We start from the raw sequence: 24,270 nt of genomic DNA on the forward strand, positions 1-24,270 counted from the left end.
AATCTATAGAGTTCGTCAAGAAAAAATTCTAAAGGGCAGAGAAAACTAGATGGCTTAATTCACACAACTGTTCAATTCAGTATTAACATGTTCCTGCCAGCTTCAACCACTGGTGGCATATGCATGACTGTCCAATTTGACAGCTTATGCTACCCAATGAGAGAGTCCCATGCTGCCCATGCCCAGTGGCACAGTCATTCACATAGCACTGGTGGTGCAAGCCGGCAGAAAATTAACAAGTTCAAATCAGAGCTGCCTGACAGGGAGGAACAGAAATGACACACATGTCAAGTCTGTACACAGAAGACATTGTTCAGACTGGATACTCTCTGAAGGAGGCAGATGCCATCCGACCTCACACACAGAACCATTGACAAGCCTTTGTAGCTGGCAGCCGAGTAACTGTGCTGAGCTGGACTTTGCTTGTGGTCCATTTGCTCAGAACCTCATGATGAAATTTAACAGCCATTATTGTGGTAGTGGGGGATGGACTCGAAGAAGGCAATTTTCATGGCACTGTATCAGTTACCTCAAGAATGAGCTGTTACTAACTAAGCAAGGCAGCTGCTGACTGACTGACTGCACTGGGGATTGAACCCAGGGCTCCACACATGGCAGGCAAGCACTCTACTACTGGGTCTTGCCAAGTGACCAGGTTAAACTCAAACTTATGGTCCTCCTTCCTCAGGTTCTGGAGTACCTGATACTACAAGGTGTGCACCACCATGGGGTTACTTTGTTTCTTCTACACATGCCTGTCTGCCCTTCTGCTATGTTATGACAAAGCACAAGGGCCTTGCCAGATGTGGCTGCCTGACATCTGACACTCCAGCCTTCAGAACTATAAATAAAGATTTCTTTGTAAATTACTCCGTTTCAGATACTGTTATAGCTGTAGAAAACAGACTTGACAGACTTCCAGTGCTCACTGGCTCAAAACTCTGTCCCCGAGCCAAAGGGGATTTAGTGAGGTTCCCTAATCTTTATGAAAGATGGTTTCAACTGAGCCCGACACCTTTGTACCTACTGCAAAGCTTTCCACACTGTTCACATTGGAAGTGAGAACAGAAGAGCACATCATTCCACTGCCTTATGTTGGTTTTTATTTATGATAATGAAGCAATTTGGAATTTCTTTTTTCATTTTGAGATTTCTAATAACAATGGAAGTTCATATTTACTGGAATGGGTACAATGAAACATTACTAAGTAGTTAAACAATACTCAGTGTTCTATTTTATATTGCTTGTTTTGGGGAAAATGTATTACAAGAGCAGTATAGCCTCAGTGTAAGAAGTATTCTAACAACTCCTAAATTACCATTTTCTGTTTATGTGGGAGCTGGACAGAATAGCATCTTGTCCGTTTACCTCTTAGCCACCAGGTGGCGGTCTTTCACTTCGGACCGCTCGAACCAGACGTGGGGGCAGGCTTTCACCATGGCTCTCTGAATCACACCCATAAGTCCTCCATGCACTTGACCCACCTGGGCTCCGACAAAACAGTAATTAATCGTGAAGCCATCTCACACAGGTCCCCCATCCCAAAACATATGCATTCCGATGCTTTGCTCTTTAATAGGGCTAAACTGCTGGGTTCCCACTATCAGGAAACCACAATTAGACTCCCCAAACTCGAAAAAAAAAAAAAAAAAAAAAAAAAAAGTGATTCCTTGTGTAAAAGGCCCGTCCCTCAATATTCCTTTTCCTATCTCTTGCCTTCATGTCCTGCTTCAAGGTTGTATATGGTTAGATATTTGGACTTATGTGTAAACATAAGAAGTATATAATCCTTTATGCCTATTTTTAAAAATATATTCTAATTTTTAAATGTTTTTTCATCATATTCTGTAGGGACTTAAAAGTTCAACATATCAATACTTGATGAAAAATACCTGTCCCATGTTATGCCTAAGATGTCTGATATTCAGACAGATAGTGAGGTTAAGCTTAACAGCCTAGGTTGTATGGTAATAACAATAAGCTTATCTTCTGGATGGTTAACAACCTACGTTTGCAGACCAAAATTAGAGAAAAAGGAGGGCCGCAAGGAAAGCCAACATTTTGGCCCTAGCCTTCCAAGGTCAATTAAGACTCAGGACATATGAGAACTTGTACTGTAACATCATGTAACTCGGTAGTGTCCCAAATTTTCTGATCAAGGAGATTATGGGGCCAAAGAGGAAAGTGATCGATGATGTAGAGTGTGCCTAAGGAGAGTCACCTGGAAAGAAAACATTCTCTCAGGCTTTCACAGAGAGCACATTGGCCAAGCAATGGCCGTGACTCATCCACATGGCTGACACTGACAAAGGTTCTACAATCTGAGGTACAGGATCTCAGGATAAATCCTGAGGGGATTTGACTGACCTTATCAGACCCAAAAGCTACAACTCTTGTTTCATAGGTCCTGCTTTACCTTGGTCTTAACCATCCAGCAGAAAAGTATAAAAACGAAGTATAAGAAGTAAAGCCATGGTGTTGAGCTGTAGGGGACTCAAGTCAACAATTTCTGACACTGCCAGTGAAGCGGAAGACCCAATACTATTATGAACTACTGAACTCTTTTAGAATATTTTGCTGAGTTCACACACCTATGATATTTAAATGATGGAACTTAACAAAAAAAAAAAAAAGGGGGATACAGATGAATGTCCATTTTGTATCTGTGTATTCAAAGTGGTTAGGGTAGATATATAGTTACACTCTCTTAATGAATAGAGGGATTTGTTCTAATGGTGTTTGTAAATAGGGTATCAAGTCTGTATCTTGTACAGCAATTAACCACTAGGAAGAATGTATGCAATGTGTTAATTATTGAAACTGTCCTACCAATTTGGCTTGAAACTGTCTCATTGCTATTTGTTTCTCAATAAAATTATGGGGGGGAAAAAAAAGGTCCTTCCCTACGCAGCTGGAGTCCTGTCTCCTACACCTCCACAGTCCAAGAGGCAACTGAGTTTTATCTCCTGCCCTGCTCTCAGTCTGCTCAGCACATCTATTTAAGTCCCAAGTTCTTCTCCAAGGCAACATGCCATCCATGTCTACGCACACATATAAAAAGCACGTTCACATGTTTATACCCTTAAAAGTGTTCTGTGAAAGGTCCAGAAGCCTCCTGGCCTAACATCTAAAGTCCTACCTCAAGAAAACAGACTTACCATGGCATAGTAGCCGTCACTGGCTAAAATGATAACATCAATAGGAGATGTATGGTTAGCCACACAGATGCCACCATTTCTTGGTCTGTTCTTCCTGGGTATAAAACAAAAATTGTAAGCAACAATGTATGCAGGCAACAAAAACCTGTGTGGAAACATTTCACTTGGAATATATCTCTGAGCACATATCTGTCCAGAGCTCAGCTCTGTCCCTGCTTCCCATTGGGCCAAGCAGGTGGGTGGTGCTTGGCCAGCCCACCTCACTCTGCAGCACTGCTGAGCTCCCTCACCTGTCGTGGTAGGTAATGATGGCGGTCAGGGCTCGCACGCAAATCCGGTAACACATTAGGTGAACGTGTTTACTCAAGAACTCCTTAAACCTGCAACAACGGGCAGATTTGGGATTTTTGTTTTGCATATAGGAAGACAGGAAAAATTCCTGACTAACCATTGAGCAGTCTACAACACGGTATTTTTACAAATACAAATGCATATGTTAAAAGCATTTCTATGTTCACAATGAGGAAACAAAGAAATAGCAATGAGATGACATTTGCTCGCCTTAGTCAATGACTCAGAATCTGCAGCCCTAGAACTTCCCAGATAGGGAAGCTATATTCCTAGATTCCTACCCCCATGGCAGCCCACAGGCAGGCCAGATCAGGCCAGAGTCCAGCCTCCTCAGAAACGCCTGTATCACAGAGGTCTGCTGACCCAAGGGAGCAAAGTTTCCTTAAAAAAAAAAAAAAAAAACACAAAACCCACCTACGTTCCAAAGTACTTTTAAAAATCATACTCTCTTCCTTATCAATTTATCAGGCTAGCAGAATGCTCAAAACTAAATATGATAAGATCTGTTAATATCTTGCCAGTCATGGAGGCACATGCCTGAAATCCTATTACTACTGGAGGCTAAAAAGGAGGCTGGCTATTGAGTTCCATGCCAGACTGCAATGCATAAGCAAGACTCTTGTCTCAAAAAAAAAAATAAATAAATAAATAAAACAAAATCTGTTCGCATCTGGGCCTTGGATTCTGTATTTTTGTGGTTTCTGACTTTTGGTCTTTAAAATGGAATGAACCTGAGAGCTGGAGGGCAAAAGGAATAGTCACAGACCAAGATGGGTCACAAAATAAGAGCCTTGACCCTTGGTGCTTCTGCTACTTGAGAATCACATAAAATGCTATGGCTTGGGTTGGTACTCAAAGGGGCAACCCAGCCTTTAACTGGAGCTACCCTCCAGAATGAAATGCGCTCTATAGACAACTGTGCTCTACTCACCTCCCATTTGGCAAGTATCCCACCAAGGTTGTGCCCACCACCAGAAGGCTAATTCCTGTGAATGCCAGAGCTATCCTGTAAGGAGAAGACAAGTTACAACACATTGAAGCAATCCACGTATGCAAGTCAGTATAGAAAAACCAAAGCAAGGAAGGGTCAGCAAGATAGCTCAGCAGATTAAGTGCCTGCTTAGGCAAGTGCAGGGACCAAAGTTTGATCCCTGGCACCGGCCCCACCCCTAGGGCACAATGAGCCTGCCACTAAGACTGGGCATAGTGGTACACGCCTGTAATCTCAGTGCTGGGGAGGTAGAAAACAGGAGGATCACTATGAATCCAAGCTGTGTAGTGAGACCCTGTATCAAATACATTAAAAAAAAAAAAAACAACGAAGCAAGGATCATGAATGACCCTTCATGAAACAACTTCCTGAAATCTGGATGAGTTCCAACAGGGAACAGAAGCAGGCCTATCAGAACTAGCAATCACTGGATTCCAAAAGACAATCAGCTGTGGCTCAGGCTCCCAGCTGATACCATGTCCTCCAGCATCAGGCAGTCAGAGCAGGAAAACCTTAATGCTGGCTGTGTTGTAAACACAAGGGTTGGCTGCCCCTTTGAAAACCCACCCCCATCCTGCAACAGAACCCTTCCCTTTGGCATCATTCCCTGGCAGAAGTAAAGCCACTCTGGGAAGCAACAGGAGCCTGAAGGTAGCAGCACCTGGCAAGACATACAGAGAACACATGGCACAGAAAAACTGGAGAGGTCAATATTGCCTCTACTTGAGAGGCAAACTTGAGGAAGAAGGCCATGCCAGGATGAGAAGCCAGAAGTACATGGTGTTCCCTTTTGGTCTGATATGGAGAGAATTCCAAGGGCCTTTAAAGAAAGGCTAATCACCAGGGCATCCTTCCAAGTGTCAGACAGATTGGCCAGTAAAGAGTCACACTACCTTTCCGGGGTGGTGGTGAGGGGGCAGCCCAGGGGCTGCAGGGCAGCAGCACAGACAGACAGACAAGGCCATGCCCTTGCTTTGGGCAAAACATCTTCATTTTTTCATTCTAACCAGGCCCTATCCTCACCTGAGAGGGAGAAGGAAACAGTACCGAATCAGCACTCCTAACCCCCACAAGACAGTTAGCCGAAGGCTGATATACTGGAAGTTGTAATTTGTTCTGCTGAGCAGGTTCCAAGATTCTAGTTCCTCTGCTGAGAATCTCTTTGTCACCTCATCATCCATAATGGTCTCCATTCCTTTCCGGCAAAAGTAGAAAATGTCAGAGAGCTCAAACTCTGGAGTATTATCCAGAGCCTTACTGCTACCACTTCGACGGATTTCTTTGATCTCTTCTTCTAATGAAGTGGGATCTTTTGCAATGATTCCTACAAAAGATAATGCCCCTGTCAAACAGCATGCTGGGAGAGAACAGGTAGAAAACAAGGCACACAATCTTGGTTTAGGCAGCATTTAGGGTATGTGCATGCTGTGGTTGGAGTATGGTCTGAGTGTGTACCCTAAAGGTTCATTAGCTAGCAGCCTAGTCCTCAGTGTAATGGTACGGAAATGCAGTAGCTCTCTAAGCAGTGGGGCCTAGTAGAAAGAGATCAGGTCACAGGATGCTGTCCGCCTAGTGAGGGAGCATTAAAGTGGGATAGGTCTGCAAGTGTGGACAGGTTCCCCTGAGATAAAGTGGTTTTATAAAAAAGCAAGCCTGGTCCCTCCCTACTCTCTTACTGTGTGATCTAGCCTACCTTCCTTTTTTTCCACCCACATACTCCTGCAGTGTGATGCCATCTGCCAAAGTGTGATGCTGCCAGGGCCCCTTGTGAGTACCATGCTATCTGGATTTCCCATCCACCAATACTGTGAGCCTAACAAACATTTTTTTCCTCTAAGGTATCCATTTAGCAACAGAACACAGACTAGGACAGCACATAAAAGCACTAAAGAATGAGTATATTTCAAAGGAGCCTTTTAGACTAAGATCAAGACCCAGTCTTACCATTGGTGTAAGGCTTGTAAAGCTGGTGGTTCTTCTCCTTCGCTCCTCTTTCCATTCTCAAGGTAGCCCACTGAGGAGGAAAAGTCAAGCACAAGAACAAGAATGAGATACTACGCAGGCACTGAACACCTCCAGTTCCACCTATGAGCCTTAATCCCAATCACCTGGGGCTGGATCTGTCAAGCCACCTATACCAGAGGAATAGGTGTGCCCCAACAAAGCCCTCTGGATAACCAGGCTCAGGCTGGAAAACCCACACAGCCCAGAAAGTTAGATGTTCCAGCCTTTCTTCCTCACTGCCCCAATCTCTGTGACACTAAAGGAACTTTGAGCATCTGGCAACATCACTTAACACATCCTTGCAACCTGCCTCTCTGCACCACCAAATTATTCCAAGAAAGCAATCATTTTAGTTTTCAAAAGAAGAAAGGCTTAATACATGTCTAGATAGTTAAAAGAAATAACCCACAATTTTAACGTATGTCTAGGACTGGCTTCAAAACGTCAGAGGGAAAAATATCCTATCTGGAGCTTTTGAAAAATCTTTGTTCGGTTTCCAAGTTTAACATTCACTAGCTATGTTCCTTAGACAATTTATCCTAAATCTCAGAATCTTGGTTTCTTTATCTAAAGAAAAACAGAACACGACAGTATCTCAACTTCCTACTTTGTAGGGTCAAAGGATACTATAGATGTGACAGAACTTGAAAATGTAAGGCATGGTAACTAAAATCAATGGACTCTAGAAGAGCAGGAGAAAGAAAGAGCAGTTCTTGGGAACTCTCATAAAACCCTCCAACCTAGAGTAATGGAATCAGAAGCTAGGTACCTTCACTATCATATGGGGATAAATTAAGCTAGCTCAGTCATTCCACACTGGGAAGTTACACTGAACACAAAGCTGTGTAAAGTGCTTGTCTAGCAATGCACTTGACCCTATACCACCGCCACTGAAAAAACAAAACATAGTGAATCAAGGAAATAGCAGATTTGAAAAGGTATTTTTAAAAATATGTGCCCAGTTATGCAGGGTGGGAAAGAACCCTATCAAGCCACGACACAGCAAAATACACATGGTCCAAGGCGTCTGGGGCAGATCCTGCTGGCACAGCCTAAAGTATCTGTGAGACTGCTCTGCAAGGTCTTGCAAGGCCAAAAGCAGGACTGAGTTTAATCAAGGAATGACTTCATCTGGAAACTTCTTCAAATGCCATTGTCTAGAAAAACAACTCAGAGTCATCCACTCAAAAGAAGGGTCAAAGACAAGAAAACCCACTTAATCTATGTTCCACAGTTCAGAGGTCTGACTGCTGATGTCACCTGGCTCATTGTATGAATGATCCTTTTTAGAGAAAAAAATATAATTCCTAAAATAAAATAAAATTCTATCTGGTTTCCTGGAAATAGTAACAAGGTGAAAAGGACAAGAAATTACAACAAACCTGAGACACAGGTAACTTACTCAAAATTAGGGGGTTCACATTTTGACCACAATGTTGCACTGATAACAATTTTGAACAGAAATAACAGTACTTGATTCTGACAATGTAGATACATCTGTTATATTTCAATAGGTGAGTGAAAAATGAAATCAGGCCCCTTGAGGATGAGCACAAAAGCTGAAGGAATGCTTCACTATGGAAAACTGCGTGGCTGTGTGTTGATGATTTGACTGGATGGAGCTCTCCTGAGCTTCTTGTAGCTCTGGAACACAGTAGTAGCAGACATCCCTTTGGCTTCCTGCTTAATAGTTGTATCTCATCACTTTGGCCTTCTGCTTTTCAGATTTCAGGACATTACAAAATGATTCTGCACTAAAAAACATTATCCAAAGTCACAAGGGTAAAGGACAAGAGGCGAGCTCTGGAACAGCCTGCTGAGGAAAGGCTGATCAATGCACTGGGTTACACTACCTTGATGAAGGCAAAGAAGAGAGCCTGAGAGGATACACTTCTTTTTCTCCATGCTATGTGCAAACTACACTTTGGATACCAGAAATGGAGGGAAATCTACACACAAGTAAAGCCTCCTTGGACACCAGATGAGTGTCCTTCCACTCAGCTGTGAAACTACCTGCCTGGAGACAGCCAAAGAACTGGTGAAGGTCTCAGTCCTACAACACAATCCCATAAAGCCACCAATGACAAGTCCCTGATTATGATTGGCTGATCCCACAACCACCTCCTTGGACATGATTATTGGCTAGAATGTCTGGCAGAGCTCAGGGAAACAAACATTTCATACTTATGATTTATTATATATGACACAATTCAGGACAAGCCAGAAGAGGGTACAGAAGGCAGGTACTGAGGTTGGGAAGTACAGGTACCAGGCCGTATATGGGCACACCACCCTCCCAACACTCAGTTTATCAAATCTTACTCAAGACTTTTATGGAGTCTCACAGAATTTAAACTCCAGCTATCCATTTTCCATAGGTCAGCAGTTGGGGTGAAAATCTCAGCCTTCTAATCACTTGGCCTTTCTGGTGATCAGGCCCCTCCTGAGGCTACCTGGGTTCTATCCTTGTCATCGAATTAGCATAAACTCAGGTGCTCACTATGAAGAAGATATAATCATTTGGCAAATTCCTAGGGTTTTAGGAGCTCTGTGTAGGAATTGGGCACAAAGACCAAATATACTTTACACTGCACCACAGACAAGCCCAAGGTAGCAATGCCTGGTGACTACATAACTGGCTTTTCTGAGCTGTCACTTCAGTAAGTGTAGCTTTTAGACATTTAGAACAAAATTAAGAATACTCAGTGCCAGTGACAGAGCGCAGCGAAATAAGTACCTGCCTGCTAAGTGCAAGGTCCCGAATTCAATCTCTGGTACCAAAACACACACACAAAACTCAGTTCAGAGTTCATTTCACTATAAAAATTCTTTCCTTTCCTTCTGATCTGAGTTGCTATTTGTAAAGACTATTCAATACTGGATTAATTACTCTTTTTCCACTTCTCCCAGAAAAGCAATTTAAGGGAATTAACAACACTACACTCTTATAGTAGGTAACACTAAACTGAACAGAGACCTTGGCAGGGGAAATGCAGGTGCTACTTCCATGGAGCACTCTGCTAGTTTTTCATTCTATTGAAGACTGTAATTTACTGTAATCAAAAATAAAAACTAGAAGTCCAGCAAAAGTAATCTCAGGGCCAGCCAGATAGCTCAGTGGACTAAAGCACCTATGTAGACAAAGCGCAGCAGCCAGGGTTCAATCCTGCAGAAAACCTCTTCTTCCTTCTTAGCTGCCACTGCACTTTTTCCATGGATGAGATTCAACTAAAGAACTAGACCTTATAAAAACCAGGCTTGGGCTGGGGAGATAACACGGTGGCAGAAGCACCTGCCTGGCAAGTGTAAGGTCCTTGAATTCAGTCCCTAGTACCTCATACTTGCTAGTCCCAGAACCGGGTGCAGTGGTGCACATCTGTAATCCTAGCACTGAGGCAGCTGAGACACAGGAGGATCACAAGTCTGAAATGCATAGTAAGACCCTGTATCAAAAATAAAAATGAAAAAATGAAAGCCAGCTCACTATGGGTGAAGTTGTGCATGCCTGTAAGTCAGCACTCCAGAGGCTGAGGCAGGAGGATCATCGAGTTTGAGGCCAGCAGGACCTACTGAAGGAGTTCAAGGCTATCCTAAACTACTAAAACAAACAAAAAATGCAGACTTGATCACCCATCAGCTCCATTTCTGATGCAGACTCCACTGTTCAACACGTCTCTTGTCTCCCAGCTTCAGGTGTAATGTCCATACAGCTATCAACTTTCTCTTGGTTCACACAAGTGCCAACTCCCCATTCCCAATTCTACAGACAAGTGCGCCTGGTTATATGGCATGACAGGAGGATGGGAGCACACCTTCTCTGAGCTGCACAGGCCCCTCTGAAGGTGAGCATCTCCTCCCTTAGGCCCCCCAAGTCACCAAGCCCTAACCATCTTCCACTTGTGACACTGTCTTATACAAACACCTCATGCTTCACACCTTCTTTCACTCCAATACTCTTCTTGCCTACTCTTGAGACACCACCTATTTAACTGTCTCCATCTAATGATATCATCTGTAACCTATTTCCATCTATCAATGCTGTCAAGAATCTGATCATGGAACATTATTATCAAAAACTTTCAGTGCCTAAAGATATGTTTAGTAGTACAAGACACACTCACAAGTTTTTGCTTTAGTAAGGATAACACTGCAGTTTTTCACCAAGCTGCTGCAACGTGCTATCCTCTTAACTGTCTAGTTCAAATGAAAATCTAGTATGAAATGATGCCCACTCATCCAGCAGTCAGAATGAGTCTGAATTAGTTATGCCTCACATGCTGCATTAATGACATACATACACATCTCCCCTGGTGAACTACGAATACCCGAGGATGGGCCAGAACCTATACATCTGCGCAGCAGTCAACAGAGGACTGCATTTAATTCATCAATTCCCAGCACTTCTCTTCATCAAGGTTTCCCCAAGCAAGAAAACAGACTAAAAATGATAAAATCTAAAACCTATCATTTTCTTTGCCACAAATCATCCTCTCTCCTTTATTATGTCCTGAATCCATTCAAGGTTATAATTAAAACCTCCTTTTCCTATAACCATGTGAGACAGGAACTGCCACTCCTCTCTAGATGAAAAAATACATCAGAAAGTTCCAATTTCAAAGTCAAATTTCAAAGGTCTCACAGGAAAAGTACTGTAGTTAAGAGCTGCCTGACCATAAAAATGCACGCTTGCCCACCACACCACTATCACTAGAGTCCCATCTCAAGTCTCCCACAACCACCACTGGTTTCAGTGACTCTCGCTTCCAACACCTGCTTCGGAGGAATCAACACTTGGATGGCAAGGGTTCCTTCTTCTCTAACCCAACCTGGTCCACTCCTTCACTGCAGGAAAACACAAGACATTTATTTTTGTCTTTCTCCTGTATATCTTAGCTTTCTCCTCTCCCTTCCTCCAAGCCATTCTCAACCCAGTTCAAAGTCCACTCCTAGGAATTCTACTCCAAAAATTAAATGTACTGAGTAGAAAGTACCTCAAGTAAAAAAACTGAAGAAAGGATGAAAAGTACTCTAAAACTGGATGCTGCTGTCTGTACAGAACAGTCTTCAGTGACTCAGCACTTCAGGACTTGCAATGGGCTCAGGGCTGTGGGATACTACTGGCTGGCACTGATCCAGCCATATCCTCCCTCACCTTTCTCTGAGGCAGGTATGCAAACATTTTCTCCTGGCAACTTTACAAAGAAGAAAGTGTGGGAAACCAGCTGGTAAGCCAGGACTGCACACATGTGCCAAAAACAGATACAGATAGACACAGTATGGATTTTAGATACCCAGTTTTAATTCTTTAATTACCTTTAAAAGTAAAATGTAAAGACTGCCAATAAAATGTCAAAATAAAATTATATGTACACAACCATAAAATAGGAACACGATTTTTTAAAAAGCTGGCCATAGTAGTACACAATTATAATTCTAGCTACTCAGCAGGCTGAGACACAAGGATTACAACCTCAAAGCCAGCCTAGGTAACTCAGTAAAATCCTGTCTCAAAATTTCTAGAAAGAGCTGGGGATGCAGTTCAGTGACAGAGAACTTTTCCTAGAAAGGCAAGGGCCCTGAATCTAACCCCCAGCACTGCAAAAAATTAATAATGAAACTGATGTTAGTATAAGCTATAAGACAATGATGAATGTTTGAAATTTTCTAATGTTATATATTATCTCAATATGTAGTGGCTTAAAACATGGCCCTCCATTTATCTCGTTTCTGAAACTATAGACTGCATATATCTGGGTGCATGGAGGCCAAGGCCTGGAACACTTGGAAGCCTGTTCATGCCAGTGTGGGCAACTGATGCTGGCCATCCCAATCTTCCCAGGGTGGTGAAATGAAACACCTACACCTGACTTCCTTATAGCATAGTGGCTGGGCTCCAAGAAAAGCAGCAAAAATAAGTTATACTGCCTTTTCTAACCTAATCTTTTATGTCACACAGCATCATGCCCACCACATCCTATTCATTAGAGACAAACCACTAAGTGGGTCTGCATAAGAGGAGGGGAAGAAAGGTAGAATCATGGACATCACTGGTACCAGAATCATCTGAATTTTTTTTTTTTTAACATGTCCAACTAGACCTATTAAATCCAGATGCTAGAGCCCCAAAGTAAGTATTTTCCAAAATGCTGCCCCAGGTGTATTACTAAGATAATCTCTGAACTTTCTTCTAGGTCCAAAATTATTTGTATCATTCCAATTTAGGAAAAAGTGGAAGAAATGAAAAGGAGTAAAATAAATGTTTCTCCTTGTTATGGACTACAGTTTACTCCCTGAAATTCTTATGTTTAATCCCCAGTGTGATGACATTGGGATGTTAAGTCTTTGTGAGGTAATAAAGACACATAAGTGAAGCCTTCAGGAATGGGTGAAGGTCCTCACAAAAGCCTTCATCTGCTATACCACTGAGGACAGAGAAGACCTGTGAACCAGGAAGCTGGGAGACACGAAATCTCTTCTCCCAGCCCTTGGATGTCAAATTCCAAAACTTTGAGAAATACATTTGTTTTTTGTGGATCAGTCTATGATAGTTTGCTAAGGCAGTCCAAAATGACTAAGACATTCTTCACTTTTAAAAAGTTTATACAAACATCCACAAGTACAGGTAAATTTTAGATACATTCACAGATGTAAGGATACTTTTCTTAGGCCTGGCACCAGCTTCTATTACCATTAATAAATGTAGTACTCAGTTCTTTCTGTCCATTAAGACTAACTCTGACCCTCTTCCAGAACCAACCTATGCCCCTGCTGGTATGATCAGTCATTTCAGTAGCCCACTCCTTACTACAGTATACAGCCACCTTGTAACTATGGAATTCAGCATATCTACAAATGGACTACACTGCATGAAGCCTTTCGGTGCCTAGGAAGTAAGATACAAATCTATTTTTGGAAAACTTTTTTGCTTTGTTGGCCCATATCCCTAGCTCCTATTTATTGAAATTCTTAATCTTGAGGTAACAAATACACTTGTAACTTCACTATCATTTCTAAATCACTGACCTAAACCAGTCATTTTCAGGATCTGGCCTGCAAGTACTCTCTGACAAATTAATATTACCCGCCCATAGGCTGGCTCAATGGTAAATATTTAATGAATTTTCCATTTTAACATGATAATCTACAGTAAAAGTCAGAAATGTATACATCTTTAAGAATATAGTCCAAGAAAAATTTACTTGGCCAGTAGCTTTAAAATATTAATTTTGGAGAAACATTTTCTAAATAAGGTAAGGAAAATAAAAAACGGATTGTCGACCTTCTGTCTTACCTAATGTCATCTAAGTTAAATATTAAGTACTATAGGAAACAGCCCTAGGCTCATAATTTTATTCATTACATTTTTTAAAAAATGACAGTTTCTGCTGGGTACAGTGGCACACACCTGTAATCCCAGTACCTGGGAGGTTGAAGCAGGAGGGTACAGACTGAGGCCAACCTAAACTACACAGTGAGACTCTGTCTCAAAAAAAAAAAAAAAAAAAAAAAAAAAAAAAAAATCTATAGATTCATGAATTAATCTCTTGTATAAACTTGAATGAAAGTCAGACATCATTCTTGTTTCCTAAAAATTTGACAGCTACTCCACTAATTTTGTCCCGGTATAGGAGAGTATGGGTATTAAGTTATACTACTCACTGGGATCTTGTGTTGTTGGAAGACTTTCTTGAATTTGAGATGCAGATCAAGAAAAGGGATTCCTTTTCTTGATTAATCAAAATAAATACTGTATTGGTATTTATAGCTAGACCAAACACCAACTAGTACTCTGATTTTAATGTGTGAATAAATCACTTGTATGTTGTTAAAATGCGAATTCTAATTCAGTAGGTCTACAGAGAGTTTGAGATCTTCATTTTTCAACCAGTTCCTAGTAATACCCATGTTTCGAATCTATAGTTTACTGAGCAGGGAAGACTTGATATCCACAAATCCATAAATCACTACTAGTGCTCAAAAATTGTACTCTTGAAAACAAGCAATCAAACACACAGCTCCCTAGCAGCACTACTCACCATAGCCAGAAGACAGAAAGAGCCTACCTGTGTCCACCACTCTGTGAACAGGTAAGCAAATTACAGTCAGACAGCAGGAGCTGTTACTCTAATACTCAAACACTCAAACACTCACACACACACACACACACACACACACACACACACACACGGGCATGCATGTATGAAATAATGATACAGATACATCTTAATAATGTTAAAGCAAGTGTGTTGGCACATGTCTGTAATCCCAATACTCTGGGAGGCTCAGGAAGGAGGACTATAAATTTGAGCCTAGCACGGGCAACTTAGTAACTTAGCAAAACCTTTTTTTTTTTTTTTTTGTACAGAGAATCAAACTCAGCACTTTCGCTTGCCAGGAAGATGCTCATACTACTGAGCTAAATCCCCATCCTAAGACTCTGTCTTAAGAAAAGTTTGGTATGTACATCATTCCCAGTGTAAAAGCCTTGGGTTCGATTCCCAGTACTAACCCTCCAACACCAAAAAAGTTATGTTAACTAAAAGCCAGAAAAAAGGGGCACATTTCACATAATCCTATTACTGTGAATACCCAAAAGAGATAAATTCACAGACAGAATGCAACTGGACGCTAACTGCTAAATGAGAAAGGACGTCCTTCTGAAGTGACATTGTATAGGACAAGTGCTGGTTGCATACGGCACTGTTAATTTTATGTTCTATCAATGTCACCTCAATTTTTTTTAAATGTGGGAAATATTCTTAAAAGATAAAGTCCATAGTTCTATGCCACAAAGGTAAAAACTATTTTCCATGGTAATGTAATACTCTCATGCTTCACTATATCTAAGTCTTTTTCTTTGTTGATGATAAAAATGTATTTATACTGCTTACCAACAAAAGTCTAAGGAACCAAAAGAAAGTGAAAGCAATTATTCTACAAAACTTTAAGACATGTATATTATGGTAGAGTGCTTGCCAAGCATGAGAAGGCCATGGGTTATCAGATCCTCAGCACTCCCCCACAAAACAAAACAAAACTGTAAGATAACACATGAAGAAGTAATGCTGTATTATTTTTAGCATTACAGGTGCATTTCTCAAAATTACATATGGTTTCAAATGTGGAAAAGAATTCCTGCTAGGCATGGTGGTGCATGCCTACAACCCCAGCACCTGGGAGGCTAAAGCAGGGGGAGTTCGAGGCTAGCCTGGTCTATACTGTGAGTTCAAGGCCAGCTTAAGCTATATAGTAAGACCCTGCCTCAAAAAAAGCAAAAGGAATTCCTGAGGATCTAAAGACTATTGAAAATAGACATTTCAACTAAATTACCAAATTCCTGGCTCCATAGTAAATCTTGTGGCTCATACCAACTTCTGGGAAGCAATTTCCCTACGTTTCCTTTATAATGCGATCAGTTCTATTTAATGACGCAATTAGGCAAATTCTAAAGTATGTTCAGAAACTGATTATACCCTCTTTCAGAAATGACTCAACTGCTCTTTTCTGTTAGTTCTTTTTATCTGAAATGCAACAACCTACTTTAGAAAAATGTATGAAGGAAACAAAAGGCTTGTAAGAACACACATCAGCAACTGGGGTGTGCCACACGACCTGCTATAAAAGAAGAGGCAGTATCTGGGGTGACTACTGTTAAGTCTACTCTCTCTGTGAAATAAGCAGGCGAGCTGTGGTGTCTTGGGATAGCTCCTCTTACTCAAAATGAATCAAATATGCAAGTAGCTTTAACCCAATGAGAAAGACTGCTGCAGACTTTGAAAAGCACACATTTAGTTACTCTTTTTACTCTTGATGCCACTTCCCATTCTTTCGAGCATTCTCTAAAAACAACAGAGATATTCAGCAGCCAGGTAAGAATAACACACTGCTAAGAACTCTGCTCTCTGTCAAACAATGTACCGTGGCAGCTCAACTCACCGCAAAGATTTTTAACAATGTTTTCATGTAGACCTTTCGAATACCAAAAGAGACTCCAAAAATAGCAGGGACTATAATAAAAACTAGCAAGAGAGTGAAGAGGACGGTCAGGGAGATGCCCAGAAGGTTGACAATCAGGCTATCAAAAGGCAGCAGCAGGAACATGGTGGAGGATCCCAGTCAGGCAGCACCCTTCTTCACACAAACACAGCCTTTAGGTGGCCCTTTCCAAAAGCATCTGCTTAGGAAAGGAAGTCAGTCCCCCAAGGGTACCAAACTCCATCCTAAAGTTCACGTCATTCAACAGCCTGCACAGAAGACATCAGGGTAGAATGACGAGAGAAAAGGGCCTCAAGAGGCAGCCCCAAAACACCAGTCTCCCCAGAACAGACGGACTTTATGATGAACACAGCAGAAGTCTTCAGTTAACAGCATCTGAGCCCAGGTTGAGTCTCTGTGCAAGTGGGAGGAAAGAGAGGAGAGTCTTTGTTCAGCTTTCCTGATGCTGCTTCCACAGGTTTTACTCCTTTTTCTGACTCGGAGCATTCAGCAGGTAAGTTTTCCCAGCAGATTTGTATTGCCAGAAGTACCAAGAAAAGTTCACCTTGGTGCCAGAAAAATGCTGATAGTTCCTGTAGAGAGGCTGACTGCTGGCAATCATGGAAGGCTTCAGAATGTGATTATGTGCAAATTAAATAACCTTTTCCTTGAATTTTCTTCATAAACTGAAAACCATACTCACTATAGAGAGTTCGTATCTGGCCCCATTCTTCCCTGAGAGACTCCTGGTGCCGTTGCCCCAGGACCCTACCACCTAGAGAGCCCCAGCCTTCGCCAGGACACAGGAGCTGGCACAGAGTGCAGCATGCTGCTTGCAGTGAGTGTAATTCCAGATGCGCCTGGCATTGGCGTCCTCCTGATATTCTTTTCCCTCAAGGTCCCCTATTAGTGGTGACCTGGGTTCTTGGCAAAAAGTTGTTCACATGCTTCCAGAGCTGTGGGTAGAAACAGAAACACTGTCAGTCACACAAATCAGGAGCAATGTCAACATGCTTTGTGTGAGGAAGGGAAGGGCTGCTTCAGAATAAGACTAGAGTCAGGCCAGCTTCTCAATCCATCAAGGTCAAAGGGACCTGAAACGTTATGGGAGGAAACACATTACGTTTCATATAGTTTTCAATTCCAATGACAGGACACTGTGGCCACTCAGACATTCTGAATAAACAGAGTATGTGTCCAGAAGATATGTTTCAAAAGAAAGAAAAGCAAATCTATAAAACACAAATCTCCCTCTTAGCCGCCCCAAAGTTACTCAGTTTTTCTCCACAGACGCAACCATATTACCAGCTTCATAGCCCTTCCTCAAACCTCTGCTTAAGACAAGGAAATCATAGTTGTCCCTCTCTTCCTGCCACCAGTCTGGCAACAAGGACGGCATATAATGCATGTTATTTATTTTTCACTTTGCTTTTCATTTTGTGGCTTTAGCTTAACCCAGTCTTAAAAGAGAGTTCTATCAACACACAGAGTTCCTGTACTCTGCAGATACATAGTGTTTAGTTATAAAAATATACCAGGGCTGAATAAGCAGTCTCCTAAGGTTAGACACTGCTAGTTCCACTTTTGTCACTATAATGTAATGAGTAAGCACGTGCATATAAAATTTAGCATTAAAACATACACAGCAAACACATTTCTAGGATAAATTCTTAAAAATGGAATTTCAGGAGAAAAGGAAATATACATCTTTAATTTGCAAGATACGATCACATTTCCTCCATGGAGATTAAGCCTTTCTTCCCATATTAGCTACTCGAGAAGGTATTCCAAAGGAATTAACATTTCTATTTTATAGAACTCATTCCAAATCACAACTTACACAAGTTCTCACTTTGAGTGCATCCTGTCCAGTCTCTGGCTTTTCTCCCAAGGTGCTGGGAAATCAAATCTAGAGCCCTGCACATACTAGACACTCAACCACTAAGCTACATCCCCAGACCTTAGCAAAAGATTCTGGCTCACATGATTCACCTCCTGGCTCTGTCCCAATGTACATATAAATTTGAGAAACTAAACAGATACTGACTTTACCTTAAATTTTTTCCAACACCTTATAAAAAAAATGTTACCTCATTTGGTTAACTCCAACATATCAATTTGTATGATCTTCAGTTTTCAATTCAGGAAATGAAGAGGTGCAGACACAGATAAAGTTCTGCACTGCCTTCAATATTCCAACAAAGCTAGTGATCAAATTCTCAACCAGGGCACAATATTTTTGTGGCACTGAGTCACAAAAATAGTTCCTCCCCACTTCTTCCACTATCACATTATCGTTATTATCGCAAACATTCACTGAATGCTTAACATACAACAAACACTAAGCTACAAAAGCCTTTTTACATGGTCAATTCTCAGAACTCTGGTGGAGTTAACTATTATCAATGCCATTTTATAGGTAAGAACACTGAGGTTTTAAAGGTAAATTTTCCAGGGCCACACAGTGATTAAGTGGTGGAATAGAACTTAGGACAAGTGCCTATCTCTGAGCCGATGCTTATTAGCTCCTATGCTTTCCTGTCTCCCAAAGTACCTTGAAATAAACCATTTCCTCCACATCAGGCCTGCTCTGCAGTTTCTTACAATGACAGAAAAACCACAAGGCAGATCTGGATTCTGGTATACTAGAATGTAGTGTTCTCAGAATTCAAGGTACAGATATGCTCTTTCACTTTTATAAACTGGCCAAGCTCACAGTACATGCCAGATTCTAACTACATCCTAAAGCAACAGAGAAGTCTGTCACTGTATTTAGAATGTGTGTCAAGTCCCTATAACCTCCTAGGTTCACACTTTCACTCCACCCACACATTCCTGGCCTCCTACTCCCACTCCCCTTGGCCAGCATTCCCATTGAAGACACACAGCAAGAACCCTCTGTCCTACTGGCCAAGGTCACCTTGGATTCCACAAATCCAAGGTGACTGTCACAAAGGTCCTTATAACCCCATAAATCAAAGTTCGGACAGCTCTTCTTTGGATCACAATCAATTGAGAATTCCCAGGGTTATTCTGGGTTCATGTCCCTGAAATGGTAAAGTAAACACATGTAGCAACAGGCTAATTTCTTCACCAAGTTAAAGGATTGGCAAACTACAACTTGTGTGTGGGCCAACCCCTAGGCCTCTTTTATAAGGCTCCTAAGCTAGGCATGATTTTGAATTTGCTTTTCTGTGGTACTGGTGGTTGAACGCAGGGCCTCTGATTTACCAGCAAGAGTTCTACCATGGAGCTGTACTCCCAGCTTGATTTTTACATCTTTAAATAAAGAGATGCGGGGAAGGGTATCTGGAAGTAATGTGCACCAAGCCAGCAGCCGCAGTAACTACAGTTTCAATTTCAACTCCACAATGTTTCCCTTGGCCAAAAACGCATTAGGTTGTTTTCCAGTTCAAAGCATTCAACAAATGGTAGTAAGTCAGAGTCACCAGAAATGAACACCTGATTTCCATGACAAATATGGTAATGCTGTATTAGATGGTGGAGCCACATTCTGTATTGCTGCACGGACCTGTATAGTAACACAAATTGTATTAGAATGGAACCTTTCCCCTTTTGGCAGTCACCCCCAAGGAATAGAGAGATCAGTAATCATGCCAGCTGATATGATACAGCTAAATTATTTCTAAATGAAATAATAATTGGTGCCAACTAATTAAGTAAAAGTGCTGTGTATCCATTAAAATATGGACTATTGAATGAAGTACAATTGAAACCTTAAAAAAATAAATGTGAAAAACAAATATGCGAGAGAGACTATGAAAACCTAACATATTTACTATCTGACACATAACCCAGTTGTTCTTTCCTCCCTCAGAGGTTACTTCTCCCCTGGTCCGGCCCCACCCCCTGAACTCTTCCTAACAGGGAACATCTGACTAACCAAACAAGTTACTGAGCCAACATTAATCCTCACCTAAATTCTTAGAAGTAAAGGAAACAGCATGCAAACTGCAATTATCAACTAAGTGTCCAAACATTTTCAGGAATCAGTAGAAAAACCTATCAAAGCATCTGGTATTTTATAGCCTCAATAGACTTTGATCTCCAAAAATATCAAAAACCTGCTCACATCATAACACAATCAAACCACAATTTCTGGATAACTGCTTGCCTAGGGAAGGATCTCACTGTACCTTAAGTAACTGTAACCAGAACCTATTCAAAGTATGAGGCAGGGGGACCCTTAATTGAAAGAGGTATTTACTCATCTGCTTAACTTCCACAGTTGGCTTCCAGCCAAACTCACTGATTCATTTGGCCCAAAGTTCCCTCAAGATCTTATGCTCCAAGAAAAAAACAAAAAACAAATGAGAGAGAGAGAGAGAGAGAGAGAGAGAGAGAGAGAGAGAGAGAGAGAGAGAGAGAAACCAACTAGTTCTGAGCCTGCCAAGAAGGATGTCTACATCTTGGCAAGGGGCTGGAGCCCACTGCTAAGTCAACTAAACTCTTTAACTCATTTAACAAGATGAGCCTTCAGGTCTCAGTTCTGGAACTCATCATATCATTAATTCAACAACCATCCATCAGGCAATCAATATGAGCCGGACAATGTTTGGGGTTAGAAATTCAGTGGTGCAAACATGCCTACACAGAAGAATCAAATAAAAGCAATTTGACTTAAATCAGGTCCTCTACACTAGTTCCAATCCCATTATAAGGTACATAGCAAAACTACTATCATTCCCAACTACAGAACCCAAAACTTTTCAGCTACCTCCCCTCTGACACATTCTAACTTAGGAGACTGTGACGGCCAGAATATGTCCACAGAAATGCCATATACTAACCCCCAAAGCACCATTTTATCAAAAAGACATGCTTAGGCCATATAGGGACACATGCATTTTTTATGTGAATAATACAAAGTTTTCTTTCTTTTTTTTCCGGGGGGGGGGGGCGGATTTTAGGGACATATGCATTTTTAAAGCACACCAAGTATATGCTTCTCAGATGTTAGAAGGTACATTTTATCATTTCATCAAGAAAAGAAGAAGCGCTGAAGACTGCCTTCTTCAGTTCTACCAAACTTTATGATGGTTTAGAGAGAAAAGGATTTCACAGTAGGGCATAAAATACCAAATCCACAAGCCAAAATTTACAAAGTGCCTATCAAGTAGTAAGCAATGAATTAAAAAAGGTTAGTTGTAAAACAAATATGAATTAAAACTACATGGCAAAAGCCATGATACGCCCCTGTACTGGTGAGAACAATAAAATATCCTCAAATACTACAGGCTACTGTGTATCATGGAACAGTCTCTATGGAAACAATTTAGTAAAGCCATAAAAGAAATTTAAATACATACAACCCGAGACTCAACAATTCCATTTATAGAAATTTAGCCTGGAGCACTCAATGCTTAATTTTTTTCTTTTTAATTTCTTACAACTTTTTTATTTTTCCAATTTTGCATGCATATCTGGTAATTTAAACAACTTATTTGAAGACAACACTATGCCATATGATAAATATTGTTCAATTTGTATTTTGTTTTATGAAATTCTAGGTCATTTCTAAAGTATTTTTATTACCATTGTTTTATATTCTTTTTAAAAAAAATTAAAAGAAAAACAGCCTAAGGATACATTAAAGTAGTGCTTTTGATCTTGGGCAGTTTCTTTTCTTTTTTTGTATTTAGTGCAGTGTCTAGAGGGTCTCACTACACAGAATCAGATTAATAATGATTCTCCTGTTTTCAGCCTACCATGCACTGGGATTACAGGCCCACCACTGCACCCAGTCTCAATCACTGTCTCAGAGCATCCTGGGGGTGGGGTCCAGCTGCTTCTACATATGCAGGCTTTTTAATCCGCTGAGCTATGCAGCTGGCCCTCCTTGGGCAATTTCTGACCCCAAAATTTTAGTTGTCACAACCAGGAATGGGAATGCTATTAGTATTCAGTGCCTAGAAGGTTAAGACAATGCTAAACATCCCATAAAGCACAGGACAGCTCCACAACAAAATCTCATCTGTTTGAGTGTAGTAGTACCCAGCACTCTGGGAGGTGAGGTAGGATCCCAGTCTGCGCAACAGAGTCACTTAGTAGTATGTTGTCTCAAATTTAAAAATAAATAAAATGGCTAGAGATTTCAGTGCAAAGAGCCTAGATTCAATCCCCAATATCACCAAAACTGAAAATAAATCATCTTGCCCTAGATGTTGAGGTTAGAAAACCTACTGACTGCCCCACTGTCTGTAATATTGAAAGAACAATGTATGAAAGAAGGATACAATAAAATATTACTATTTCTTTGTTAAAAGGAAAGAGGGCCGAGGAGATAGTTCAGTAGAATAAGCCTTTGCCTGGCAAGTGCAAGGGTTTAATCCCTAGTTCTGGAAAAAAAAAAAAAAAAAAAAAAAAAAAGGAAAGAGAAATGCCTCTATATACTCAGTATTAAGAAACAACCTTGATTCAATGGGACAAAACACCTGACACCTACAACTTAAAGAGAATTTATTTTGGCTCTTGGGTGTTAAGATGTTTCAGTCCAATCTGCTGGACCCAAGGCAAAAAATGCTATGTTGGATGGGAATAGCAGGAGAGTTGCTTGTGTTGGGGCAGCCAGGAAGTATACTGGGAAGGGAGGATTCAGGGAGAGAGATACACTCTTCCGAGTCATCCCCACAGTAATGCCCCCTTCCAGCCAGACCTTAGCTCCCAACAACACACGTAACTATGAAATCTAGTGGAATAATCCACTGTTTAGTCGAGCAACACCATGATCCAATCACCTTTCAAAAGCTCCATGCAGTCACATTAGACTTTGGGGGTGATATTCATGATCTAAACAATTATAAATGTCCACAATAAATACCAAGTATAAGGGAGAGAGGAAATATGCCTATAGGAAGACTAGAAGAGGGATGTCACTGTTTACTCTCTATATCTTTTAAGTTGTACTTCAAAGGGGGTTAAGTTTCTCTTTTTTTCAAAAAACAAAAGAAACACACCAGAGCTTGTATATAGGTTTCCTCACTTAGCAGCATGAGTGAGATTATTTCAATTACTTAATCTCTTCCAATTTTTGTTCAACATCATCTACTAAAAGGAGTGCTCAAAAGATGAGATAGGGGCTGGTGAGATGACTCAGTGGTCTAAAGCACCTACTTAGAACAATCTAAGCTAAGCAAAGCACAGGGACCACGGTTCAATCCCCCAGCACCACATGCCAGCCAGCCCCGCCCCCTGGTGGGCTGAGCTGGCCACACACACACACACACACACACAATAAATAAATAAATAAATAAATAAAATTTAAAAAAAAAAAAGATGAGATAACACTTTTCACACAGTAAGTTCTCCAAATACATGAACTATTATTTTTATTTCTACTCAAAATCCATTTCATGAGGAAGAAGAGGCATTTGAAGGTGTTTCCCAAGAAGTAAGGATATTATAATATAAATTATTTTTCAGTGATCACTCTTGGCTAAAGGTGTTCAGAATCCCTGGAAAGTGGCTGGAACACATAATACTGTCCAGCAATTGCATGTGTTATGACAGGAAGGCAAAACAAAGCCAGGTCAGGATCTGCAGAGCACACTGAGAGTGAACAAAATCTCTGTAAATATCAAGAAAAATAAATGCTCAAGGCTTAAAGAGAGTACGTATGCTGTGTGAATGCATAAGCAAAGCCTAAGACACTGTCACAGTAGTTCTGCACCAACACAGTTAATACCTGTACAGAGTCAGCAGGGATGCAAGCAGTGTGGGCTTTAAGACAGCCAGACCAGTTTTGGGCCATTACTGGCTCACTGACTGTT

General features: G+C 41.1%; 1 protein-coding gene across 3 annotated transcripts in view; it reads right to left on the bottom strand.

Moving 5' to 3' along the window:
• Positions 1-24,270, bottom strand: part of Gpat4 (glycerol-3-phosphate acyltransferase 4) — a 48,921-nt gene that overhangs the window by 8,505 nt on the left and 16,146 nt on the right. For all 3 annotated transcript variants that reach the window (XM_004633072.2, XM_023717211.1, XM_023717210.1), the window contains exons 2-8: positions 16,442-17,436; positions 6,446-6,515; positions 5,525-5,825; positions 4,442-4,516; positions 3,450-3,539; positions 3,160-3,253; positions 1,370-1,485 (exon numbers count right to left, since the gene is read on the bottom strand). In XM_004633072.2, coding sequence (XP_004633129.1) covers positions 1,370-1,485; positions 3,160-3,253; positions 3,450-3,539; positions 4,442-4,516; positions 5,525-5,825; positions 6,446-6,515; positions 16,442-16,606 — 911 coding nt within the window. In that variant the 5' untranslated portion in view covers positions 16,607-17,436. The remainder of the gene's footprint in view (positions 1-1,369; positions 1,486-3,159; positions 3,254-3,449; positions 3,540-4,441; positions 4,517-5,524; positions 5,826-6,445; positions 6,516-16,441; positions 17,437-24,270) is intronic.

The sequence above is a fragment of the Octodon degus genome, unplaced genomic scaffold (assembly GCF_000260255.1).
Source record: "Octodon degus isolate 3935 unplaced genomic scaffold, OctDeg1.0 scaffold00051, whole genome shotgun sequence".
NCBI classification, from domain to species: domain Eukaryota; kingdom Metazoa; phylum Chordata; class Mammalia; order Rodentia; family Octodontidae; genus Octodon; species Octodon degus.